Source organism: Ailuropoda melanoleuca, chromosome 14 (assembly GCF_002007445.2).
Source record: "Ailuropoda melanoleuca isolate Jingjing chromosome 14, ASM200744v2, whole genome shotgun sequence".
Taxonomy (NCBI): domain Eukaryota; kingdom Metazoa; phylum Chordata; class Mammalia; order Carnivora; family Ursidae; genus Ailuropoda; species Ailuropoda melanoleuca.
In genome coordinates, this window is record NC_048231.1 from 106,230,743 (window position 1) to 106,242,807 (window position 12,065).

Here is a 12,065-nt window from a genome sequence, read left to right on the forward strand (position 1 = left end):
CCCATCACACCTGCCCGCCGGCCCCATCACACCTGCCCGCCGGCCCCATCACACCTGCCGCCTGCCCCATCACACCTGCCCGCCTGCCCCATCACACCTGCCCTCCTGCCCCATCACACCTGCCCTCCTGCCCCATCACACCTGCCCGCCTGCCCCATCACACCTGATACCTGTCTATTGGTCTGTTTCCCCTGTAAGAGCAGGGGCTCCTCCATGACAGGAATTTTTGCATCACAAGTGCCTGGCCCATACCTTGCAGGGAGAGAGTAATAAGGAAAGTTCTGGGATGGATGAAAAGAAATTATTTTACAATAATAGGAAATTCAATCCACAACACTGTGTGGCTGCCTAGAGTAGGTGTTTCTATCGTGGATCCAACCAGCCGATTCAGTGTGGAGTGTGGACGTCCCAGGGAAGCTGGCTGACTACATTCTGAGGCAGGCGATGTAGCCATCAGTAACTGGCATGTCCATATGGGGCGTCCCAGGAAAGCAGAACCAAGAGGACAATGTCGAGTTCTGCATATTCTCAGTCTACGGTGTTTGGTGAATGAGCTTTCTCTGGGGCACCTTGATTGGAATCTAGTCTAACATGTGCTCCTTCTCTGACAGGAGCCTCAGCGAATTCTATACTAATTTTAAATGCTGGCTCAGCCCTGGACCCCACACGAGAAGGAGGACTCAGGATGATTCAGTCCACAGCCACGCAGATGAGTAAAGTGTTGGCAGTTACAGCTTATGAAAAATTGCTAACGGAACTGGAATTATTTAGCTTGGAGAAGGGAGAAGACAGGCCGAATTCATTACCCATAACATCTCTATTTTTAGCTCCTGCAAGTCCCATTTTGGGGCTTTGGGGGACGATGGGGGGTCATTGGCCAGGACTGGGGGCTGCCTTGTAGGTGGGGAGGGGCCGTTCCTGACTCAGCTGCACACCGGGTCACAGTTTTCTCCTCTGTGCATAGCCAGGATCACATTTTCTTTCATTGCAATGAATAGTCAGGCCTAAAACAAGTACAATAAACCAGAGCTTGCCTCTCTAGTCCTCCAAATTGTATTTGAGACGTTATTAAACATTCCTCACTCATAAACGCAGCAGCACTAGGTGACCTCTGAGATTAAGTCTAAGTGGGAAAGCCTCATTTCAGCTCTAAAATACAGCGATTTTCTTTATTCTACAAGAATTCAGGGTGCAGACATCAGATAACAATGATTCTCATGTGGGGTGTCTCTACCCCTCTCCCCAGGACATCTGGCCACGTCTGGAGGGTCTTCGTTACATATGGGGGGGCACTGGCATCTTTTGGGTGGGGGCTGGGTGGTGCTGAACATCCCGTGAGGCTCAGGACAGCCCCTGAAATGACCCCCGACACGAGGGAGCCAAGGCTGAGAGGTCACGGTGCAGGCCGTCCTTGGTTTGTCCGTTCCCCACCAACCCAGCCTGACCTGCCAGGGAGCTCCTGCCTCTGGACACAGCGATATTATTCTGGGACAGAAACGAGACGTCGGATCCTTCCTGGGAGTGTTGCCAGGACGTCTGTGCACCGGAGGTTCCAAGATGAAGCCTCCAGCGTTGGGGCCTCTGCCTGTGGACGGCCCCTGCTGAGAACAGACCAGAGCGGACAGTGGGGCCAGGACGTGTGGGAGGAGAAAAACGGACCCCGTGACATCGTCTGAACCCTAAATTCAGGCCCGCCTGGGGCCGGGCTCCTGGTCTTGAGCAAGGGGGTTACGGAGCTGAGTCTTCTGTAAGCTAAGCCAGTCTGAGAACATTTCTCACGCCCAGCCAAAGTCCTGGCTATACGCCTATGGATGCCAGACTGTTCTCAGTAAAGGGGCATCTGTATAAATAAAATACAACGGCACTCACTTTTTAATAGCATGCTGGAGGGACGCGGAGCATTTTTGGAAAGCCTACAACTCTTTCCCTGATTTGAAGCTGAAAATGTCAGAAGAACTGGTTTTCTTTCCTTCCTTTTGTAACGTGAAGCAGCCTAACAAATTAAGGGCTTTTCCCCTGTTCGTGGTCTGGAATCGTACTTCACATTCTCGGTATTTTACCAAATTATTGGAAAAACACTGCTAAGTCTCTCCAGCGTAAAGCCTTCCTCGATAAGTGAGTACGTGTTACAGGTCAGACGTGAAGGCAGCATGACTCCCTTCTGCGACTGAGAGCAAAGCTGAGGGGGGAGGGGCCCTTCATTTCTGGTCACTTCCCACCCGTTACGGTTGTGAACGTCCCACAAGATCTTTACAGAGAACACGGAGAAGTAAAAAGCGTTCACGTCCACAGGCAAGGGCGCAAGCGGGACCCAGTCTGCACCACGTTTGCGAGATTTTAGCAGGAGGCACACTGTTACCCCCGCCCTACACTGCCATCGTGTCACGAGTGTGCGAAGCTATGGAATGTTCGTGGTACATCAGGACTCCACGTGGTACTCGGCGCCGTGTCCCTCTACCAGCACCCATGACGCCCGTCTGGGCAGCTGGGTCGTTCCCCGGTCGGCAACATTCTGATGCAGCCGGTCAACATTCTTGCACCTAAACTTGTCCGTTCCGACCCGCTTCCCTCAGAGGCTTCCCTGCAAGGACAGCGGGCGCCCTGAGAAGGTGCGCGCCTTGCAAGGAGGGGCCTCAGGGGTTCCCGTGTGCCCTTCCACTGCAAGTGAGCCCGAGCAGCACTTCCAAGTGTCTGTGGATACACTTCAGTCCCGTGGGAAGGAGCGGCCCTTGAATGTTCTCATCGGACAGACAAGGGAATTGAAACATCTGCAGGCCGGCGGGGCGCTGCCTCTGGGCAGTGGGCTGGACGCCTCCCCTCCCCGGAGTCACGTTGCACTCCTGGTGGCCATCAGCCCATCAGACCAGCAGGGTTGGGACCCGCCACTGAAGGAACAGTCGGGGAAACGTGCAGGAATTTGCTCTGGGAGGTAAATAACACAGCTCCCTGATTTTCAGTGGAAAGCGATGGGAGCGACCCCACCCCAAGCATTAGAGGGGGTGGTGCCTCCTTGGCTGGGTGCCAAGAGCCTCGACCGCCTGACAGACTCACAGACAGGACGCTTGCTGCCTCGGAGGCTCCATCAAAGGACATCTGTTATTCGGACGCGCCCCGGTGCTCAGCGACCCGCCTCACGCGGGGAAACGCTCTTCTGCCACTCGAGTGCACCGAGGGCCATGCTCACCACGCCAGTTGTGCAGACAGACCCCAGGCCGTGTGCACACCCGGGCCCCCAACCACCCCACTCTGCAAGGAGCCCTGAACGCAGACCGTTCTCATCGCCTGCCACCCATCACACTTGTGGTGTTCCTGCTGAAGCCCTTTATGGACACCCGAGCCCATGGGATGCCCGTTCTCCGTCCCTGGGCCTCGCAGCAATCCCATCCTATCTGCCCCCCCACCAGCCCCGTCACTGCCGCCAGAGACCAAACTCCACCAGCCAAGACCTCAGAGCTCCTCAAGATGCAGTGTGGGGAAGAGAGGAATTCCTAATTTTCCACCGACACATTTCCCACTGGATCCAAAGTGACCTCCAACCAGCCAACTGCGAAATGGAAGAACATGTTTCAGTTGACCACCTCCAGCCAGCACGGATCTCCCCTCCCCTGCACCTGGTTTTAATGTTTTCTAATCAGTTGTTTCAAATGCAGGAAATACAACCGGTTGCTACCAAAATGTAAAATCACTCTATTTCTGCAGAAAACCGGTATGACCGCGGTAAAGGACAGTGGCTCATAACAGCGGTTCTTCCCATCCATGAACGAAGCCGACAGGACTGCTTCCTCCTGCACGGTGTGGTCCACAGGCCTCAGTAGTGGGGCCCCGCCCATCGTCCATAGAGGCCCCAGAAGTAGGGGGCATCCATCATCCACCAGTCTGGTCCTCTGCTCCTTACGAGCTCTACCTGGGGCAATCCTTCCGGAGAGTTCCTCACCTCTTCTAGTGGGGGACATCTTCCCCCATCCCCTGGGCACAGTGTCTCCGAATTCCCAGAGGCTTCCTCCTTTGTTTCTGGAGCCACCAGGCCAAGAAGAGTGGGGAATGGGGAACAGAAGTGGCCGGACGCTGAGCCAGAGGAAACCTACGCTTTCCCGCAGGAAGCATCGTCTTTGCTCTTTGAACAAATATAACAAGCATCACCCAGCCCCTGCCACATGCAAGATGCTGTCCCAGGCTCTGTGAGGGACACCTGGCACCTGGCCCCCAACACAGGGGCAGGATGGGGACCAGAGACACACACGCATGCAAACAGACGTACATATGTACACGTGCACATGATACACACGCCTCACACGCAAACACACGTCTCAGCCGCATTCACACACACCGCTCACACGCACATAAATAATACGAGGTTAAAACACGGCAGGCGGCAGGCGGGAAGGGCCCGGGAGTCCCAGCAAGTGTAGCAGGGACAGCTGTGCTCTGGGGGTGAGCTGTGGGGACACACCTGCTCTGTGGTGTCTGCCAGCTTCCAGGGACAGGCGCTTCCTGTCTGCACATTTGCTCCCTCCCTGGACCCAGATCGGAGCGGAGGTTACAGTCCCAGGCGCAGAAGTACGGGAAAACGCTCTCGGAATTTCCAGCAACCCGCCAACAAGACAGTGATAAATGCCACGGACTGCGGGCACTGCGCAGGCACAGATGAGCCTTAAGCACCTGTGAGGGGTGAATCAGGCAGTGGCCCTCACAGGCTTACTACCCGGACCCGCCCCTGGTGGGGGGCCATCTGGGGCCCCAGGACGCGTGAGCGTTGCTCTCTGGCTGCAGAACCCAAGACAGCTAACACCCAGGCCCAACCTGACTCACACAGCACCCCGTCCACAGAGGCCTGGGGAGGGACGTTCCTGGTGTCCCTACGGTCACCACACTGGCTTCCACCTGGGACATGGTGCGGGGGGGCGTTCTGCTGCTGCTGCTTTGTCCGGGAGCCTCATCATGTCCTTGATATTCCAAATGGGGCCGGACCAGATGCCTTCTGGTCCCAGAGGAAGCATGAGACCACCTACGCTCCTTGAGTGTATTGCTATCCCAGGAAAGGGACTCCGCCTGCAAGAGGCCACAGTGAGCCCAACTTCCAGAGAGCTAACTCCTCCCGGCAGAGTCCGGCAGGCTGGCCACTGGCTGAAGAGTCCTCAGAGCCACGGGGGCACCTGAGGCCTCAGAGTTCCTCGTCAGCAAACCCCGGAAGCCAGGCTGGAGAGCGTGAAGCTGACACCCACGCAGGGCCTCCGTGGGGGCCCCGCAGCCACGTCGCTGGTGTGGTAACCAAGGCCGGCAGACCAGCCACAACCGCCCCCAGATACTGTCAGGATGAGTTTGTGCAAGGGAAGTGTGAGCAAGCGTGCGAGGCTGAAAATGAATCCGGGGAAAATTTCTAACAAAAGGGCAATTCCACCTTAGAATTCTAAGAATTCTACACATTCTTGGAAGCAATGGTCTTGGTATTTATCTGCAGGAGACGGGGCATACTTTCTAACAGACAAGTACAGGAAGATGGGCACAGCCAGATAACGGTGGGCGTGTGGGTTCCGTGGCCAGGACGGACCTCTGACCTGAGCCGAGAGGGTGTCCGGAAATCTGGGCCGGCTCTCGGGACACCAGCAGGGAGGTGACGACAGCATTCGCAGATAGGAAAGCATCCAGACGCTGAAGCGGTGTGGGTTTTTGGGCTTTGTTTTTAGTCAGAAGAGCTAATAATCCCAGCATGAAGAGACAGAGCAGACACACCCCTGCCACGTGCACCCCTTCCCTCCAAGGGACTCGGGGAGGCCGTGGCCACGGGGACCGCTGTGCTGGTTTTCCGCACTCACTCTTGCCATGTCCACTCTGCCAAGCCTCTTCTGCACGTCTCCTGCACCGTTCTCCTCACTCCCAGGAAAATTCTTGGTCTTTCCATGCGGTTACTGTGCCTCGTTAGTTGTTCTTGAGGAAGGCGCTACAACCGACACAAGCTAAGAAGTGCCTGCTACGTATTTCGTACGAATCCGAGAACGGCTCTTTGCTCTACTTGGGTTCGTTGTGTGGGGGGAGAAGACTGTGGCTTTCTCTCTGTGTCTCCCTTTGTCTCACTTCTGCCGCCTGCCTCTAGGACCCGTGTTTTCCGTGGAGGCTGAAGATGGGGAGAGTGAGCCCACGGAGTGGCTCGTGTTTGGGGAGGACGAAGGTGAGGCAGCAGCCGTCCCGTGCACGTCCATTGAGCCCCTTCCCCTCGGGCCACCGTGGGTTCACCCAGTCCGACCTGTGGGGCAGCTCAGGGCATGCCTCGACACGCTTTCCCCCTCCCGAGGGCAGTGCTGGGTCTGATGCGACCTGGGGCCGTGGAGCCCGGCACACGTGCCTATTTCACTGATGTGTGAACAAACCCTTGTTGAACCGGTTGGAGGCGAGTGAATGGCCGAGGGCTCAGCTCCACTTACAGACAAGAGCAGTTTCTCTTCAGAATGTCAGCCATGCCAAATAATTCAGGGAAAAAACAAGTCCCAATCATCCAAAACCCTGTTCCAGATACTATACAGCAGTAAGCAGTTCGAATAATTTAGTGTTATTACATCAAACGTGAGATACTTCTGAGAAGCAGGGCCAGGGAAATGGAAGGTCAAGTCGGTAGCCCAGAATCAACAGGGCAGTAAGAGATTCCTGCATCCCAGGATGGATGGAGAGTAAACGACGGGAGACGGTCCTAAAGAAATCCTGCGTTGCTTACTGGGTCGGGAGCGTTGCACAATCATAAAAGCAGCTCTGAGGAGTGTTGTGTGAACCGCCCCTGAGGGCACGGATCCCGGACGTTTACAGATAGAAAGCCGTGACCGCACATGCTGCCTGCCGGTCTGCAGAGGGAAGGACCCGATCACAAATGCCTCAATGCCTGGACGCCTCCCTTGTCCACGAGCAGAGACAGAACCGATTGCTTGCCCCCCACCGAGTGTCCTCCAACAGAGCTCACCTTATTTGACCTAATTGACAGAACTGTTATCTGCACACATTTCAGCCGCACGCATTTCCTGCGTGGAACGCTGTTCTCTTCCGGAGCCACGAGGTAGGAGGAGGAACCCAGCACAGGCTCTGCTCTGTCGGGAACACCACAAAGGAAATGTATCCACATTTCAGGAGACGGGTTCCCATGTGGAGCTCAAATTAAGGTGAGTAACAGAAACGCGGAGCCCGGGAACCTGGGATGAAAAGTAACGAATAAAGGAGAAAGTCTGAGAAAGCTCAAAGGCAGGCGGGACGCTTGATCCATCAAAAGCTGGATGACAGAGCAGATAGGAAGCAGTAGGGAAGAGCTGCCCGCGCCCTCGAGGGTCTGGACGCAGGGACGCGGCCAGCTCTCAGGAGAAAGGAAAATCTGAGAACAGAAATACAGACAACAGAGTGTCTTCCAGTCGCGGCTGAGTGAGGCCGGGAAAGGCTCCCTGCAGAGGCGACAGCGGCTCAGGGAGAGGAACCCCCATCCCGGAGACGGCCATGGAGACGGAGGGTGGCAGGTGTCAGAAAACCATGCCCTCTGTCATGAAAGCAAAGGACAAAAAGCTGAGAGCCAGCCAGGTGAGCAGAAGAACGCAGGTGTCTGACAGCCGAGGGGAGCCGGGCAGACCAGGGCTGTGGGGAGAGCAGGGAGTCCCTACAGCCGGGGCTGGGGTGGCAAAGCAGGAAAAATACCCTAAACCGACTGTGGCAGTGGCGGTACGCCCCTGTGAACGCCCTAAAAACCACCGAATTGCTCACTCGACATGGGTGAATTGTCCGGTCTCTGAATGCTCTCTCAGTAAAGCTGTGGCAAAAAAAAAGGGGGGGGGAAGGAATGTCTCATCTCTTGGTTTGAAAAGCAGCCAAGAAATGAAAATTCATGACAATTATAAATATCTACAAAAAGTGACTACCTTGGAAAATATTGGTGAAGAAAGTAACTAGACGTCTGTGTCTGCGAAGCACCCACTTGCTTCCTCACTCACACATCACAATATCCGTCCACAAAACACACTCGGGCGCCAAGGACCAAGGAGGCAAAAACCAGCCATGCCCTGCCCAGGGGGCTTCCGTCCGTGAAGACAGAGATAAGCAAATGCACGCACAAACTTTCTGCTCCTTCAGAGAAATGAGTTTTCAATTACATTCACCACCAGGACTCGCCTAAGAGCACACCGATCAGCACTCACCCAAGTGTTACTGTGGTCGAGATGCACCTGCAAAGGTGTCTGTGGCGGAGCGTTCTATAAGAGCGGAACACTGGACAACGGACAAATGTCAAGTAATAGAGTTTCAGCGAAGGTACGGTACTGGCCCCAGGACAGGACTCTATGCCATCATTTAAAATGACGGAGGAACGCCTGGGTGGCTCAATCCGTGAAGCATCTGCCTTTGACTCACGTCATGATCCCAAGGTCCTGGGATAGAGCCCTGCGTCGAACTCCCTGCTCAGTGGGGAGCCTGCTTCTCCCTCTCCCTCGTCTGCCCCTCCACCTGCTTGTGCTCTCTAATACATAAAAAAATAAAATCTTAAAAAAATAAAATTTTTAAAAATGACGTTGGAGGCTGGCAAAGGTTGTTTCACTTCTTGTTAAGGGGTGAAAATCCAGCATACGTTATGGTGCTGTTTTTGAATATAAACAAACAAAAATATATTTTTACATTCAAAGAGAGCAAAATGCTTGGTACAAACATTAGGTACCCAACGGTAGCAGTGATAAATTCTGGATGATGGAGATAGGAAAATCAGAGGGTTTATTTTCCCCTTTCTATTTTTCCCAGAAAGTTTTCTGATTTTCTACAATGAGCATGTAATAAATATACATATTTTTTGTAAATGTTTGCTCCTTTTCCAAAACAGAAGCTACACAAAAGTGCAAATGCATCAACCAGGACGTGAATTGAACATTATTTAGAAAAAGCACCAGAGAGGCTACCGGAATGATGCGTACCGTCTTCTGCAGCCCTGCCCTGGCTCCCTGCCCTTGCGGACCCTCAGCACTGCATCGACACAATGCTAGCCGCGCTGGGACTCTAGGCTGGATGACTGCCTGAGGGTCCGGGACCCCCAGCAGCAGCCCCTCAGCACCACCAACAATCAGAAACACAGATGAAGCCCTGGGAGGTTGCAAAGCGGGAACACGGATAACACAAGAGGATGGGACGCGTGTGAGGGGAATTACAGACCGGCGCGCAGGGAAAACACACACCAAGCTCAGCTCGATACAAGTACGCGCACAGCCCGCCCCGCGCCACGTAGATGCCTGGGTCCTTCTATCTGATTTCCGAAAGGCTTTCGAGAAAGTCTCCTCCGACACCTCCCAAACAATTCGGGAGATGTGAGCGGCTGGACTGGTCTAGAAGGGAGGCACACTGCGCTGGCCCAACGGTCAGGCCCAGGTGAACGGACCACCGGTCAGCAGCAAAGCCCAGGCCGAGCCCAGTGGAGTGCCCCAGGGCGCCTGCTCAGTCCCCCTCTGTCCATGCCTGGGACAAACAGTTTTCCTCCAGCTCAAGGTGAGGAACAAGCTAATATGTCACAGGATACAATTAAGTTTTCTGAGACATCAAGTTTTAAAGAAACAAATGACTGAAAATTATGGATCGGGACAAATAAAAAACAACTCGATCTAGAGATCTTTGTTGACTGAAAGGCCAGGGTTGACAAAATGAGATGCCCTGCAGAAGAGGCTGGATACACAGGGTGGGGGAGGGGCTTGGCCACTCTGCACAGTCCCCCCCCCCCCCCCCCCCCCCCCCGGGCCCAGGGACCTGGTCAAAGGCGTGGAGAGGCAGCCAGGGTGCAGCAGGTGGGGAAATATCCTCCCGGGAGGACCCGCAGCAACGGGGTAATGTTGAATCTGAGAAATCCCATCTCCACCCACACCCCCACCTGTGCAGTAACTGGCAGCAGCTGGGCTCCGGCCCGCACCTGCTGAGAACGTCCCCAGACTTACCTTGTTTGCTTATTTATGTTTTAATGTGTCTTCTTAGGGTGGGAGGGGTTTCTGGGTTGCAGTCCGTGGCCTCCTCGGCCTGGCCAGCTACCATAATCATTCTTTGGGACAGCGGGTGCTCCAGAAAGGGGATTCCGCTAACAAACAGAGCTGTCCCAGAGCCATCATTCCGTGGCAGAGGTGGCCTTCACCCCCGGGGGGCCAGGCCTCTCCTGATGGTAAATTCAGGGAGTGTTTCTATGGAGAAGAAACCTTCCTTCCAAGGTCTCCGTGTTCAGGCTCACGCTGGAGGAACACTTCCTTCCTGCAAACGCAAGCGACCAAACGTCTCCTTACCAGAGCTGCGCGGGTCGTCCAAGATCCAAGACACAGGACGCCACCGGTACGCGAGCTCCCGACAGCGGCTCCCCCGGTGACGGGCCAAGAGTCTCCAGACTCCAGTGCCTGCCCTCGGACTCGCAGGGCCGAGCCCAAGGGGGCAGCCCCCGGTTCTGCCCCTTTACCACAGGGTTGCTTCGGGGTGTGGTTAGGAGGGATGCGGGCGGGGGTCTCTGCTTCTGGAGCCGCCGTGATGTGTGTGTGTGTGTGTGTGTGAGCGCGCGCGTGTCTGGGAGTGAGTGTGAGCGCGTGANGTAAAGTTGCGCGCGCGGTGGAGCCGGGGTCTGCACCAGAGGGTCGCCGGGAGGAAGTGGGGTGGAGAAGAGGCAGGAGCTCCACACCGGGGGATCGTGGGGACGGGGAGCGGGGAGGGTCTACAAGGGGGGGGGTCCGGGCAGGAGCAGGGACAAGTGGGCGCGGCGGGGAGGAAAGGTCTACATTGGAGTCTCTCCGAGCCAAAGCGGGGCAAGGGGTGGGGGGTGTCTACACCGAAGGGGCGGAGGCCGGAGCAGGGCAAGGGGGGCGCAGGCGCCTGTCCCGACGCGGCGCTGGTCCCGCACGCACAGTCGCGACCGGGTTGCGCCGTGGAGTGGGGGCAACGGAGATGGCGGGGGGGGGGCACTTGTGCCCTCCCGGCAGCCTGGAGCCGGGGCGGGGCTGTGCGGGGCGCCGCCCCCAGACCCCCGCCGAAATCTGAGTTCCCCCGCAGGTCGGCGGGCGCCCGGGGGGAGGCGCGCGCGGGCTCTGGCCGCTGGGTGCGCTTCCATGGAGGTCTGGGCAGCCGCAGCCGGAGCCCGGTTCCTGCCTCCGACCCGTCTGTCCGCGTCGGAATTGCCGGAGCCCAGGTGAGAGGAAGGGCGGGAGGGGCAGAGCGGCGTTCGCCACCCGGGGAGTGACCAGGGCTCCCCCTGCGCTCGCCCGCGTTTGGTAGGTGGGCGCACCCGGCTCCCGCTAGGCGGAGGCGGGACGTGGGCGAGCGCTTGGCTCGTGGGGGCCCTTTCCTCGCCTCTTCTCGCCGCCCCTCATACCCACCCCTGCGCGCGCACATTCGCGCGCCTCACACGCGCACCTGACACGCATACACCTTCCACAGGCGCGCTCCGCACTCCCTCGCACCTTACAGCACGGCCCTCCTCCCAGCCCTGCCTTCTCCCGCTACCCGGGGCGCAGACCTGAATGGCGAGGGGGTCCCGGCTCACTTAGCCGCGAATTCTGCAAACTCAGGAGCAGCCCGAGCCGGCTGAGGGGCCTCGCACAGTCGCGCGCGGAGGGCAGAGCAGGGGCTGGAGCGGGGGAGGGGGGCGCGCAGGGAGCTGCCCGGGGTCAGACCGGCGAGGGGCGGGGGAGGGGAGCGCTGAGGAGTTCCGTGCGCCTGCGCGTGTTTGTGCCCTGGCGGTTTGGGGGTGACGGTGGAGCCCCTTCCCGCCTGCCTTGTTCCAGAGGGTTCGGCTTCTGGTTCTGGCCGTCGGAGTGGGGCCACGGTCAGGGACCGTTACTGCCTTTGTTACCGGGGCTGACACCCCAGACCAGAGCTTGGGTTTGGGCTCCCGTCTTTAGAAATCCAAAAAGTGCTTCTTTTCCCTGTCCCAGGCCTCCCTTTCTCCTCCCTCTTCCTTGGGCTGCAAAAACCGATGGTTCCTCAAGCGTGTGCTCAAGGCCAATGTTGGCACCGAGTAGCGGCTGTAAAATGGATTCTGTGCTGGTGCGTCTCGGAATGGCTGACTCCACGGACCAGCACGAGCGGGAGAGCGTTCCCGCGCC

The 12,065-nt window shown here is 57.0% G+C and overlaps 1 protein-coding gene across 1 annotated transcript in view; it reads left to right on the plus strand.

The window, feature by feature from the left end:
* Positions 1-12,065, plus strand: part of KCNG2 (potassium voltage-gated channel modifier subfamily G member 2) — a 55,820-nt gene that overhangs the window by 8,038 nt on the left and 35,717 nt on the right. Inside the window, exons 3-4 of the mRNA XM_034642221.1 lie at positions 6,092-6,166; positions 10,944-11,149. Of these exons, the coding sequence (XP_034498112.1) occupies positions 6,092-6,166; positions 10,944-11,149 (281 nt within the window). The remainder of the gene's footprint in view (positions 1-6,091; positions 6,167-10,943; positions 11,150-12,065) is intronic.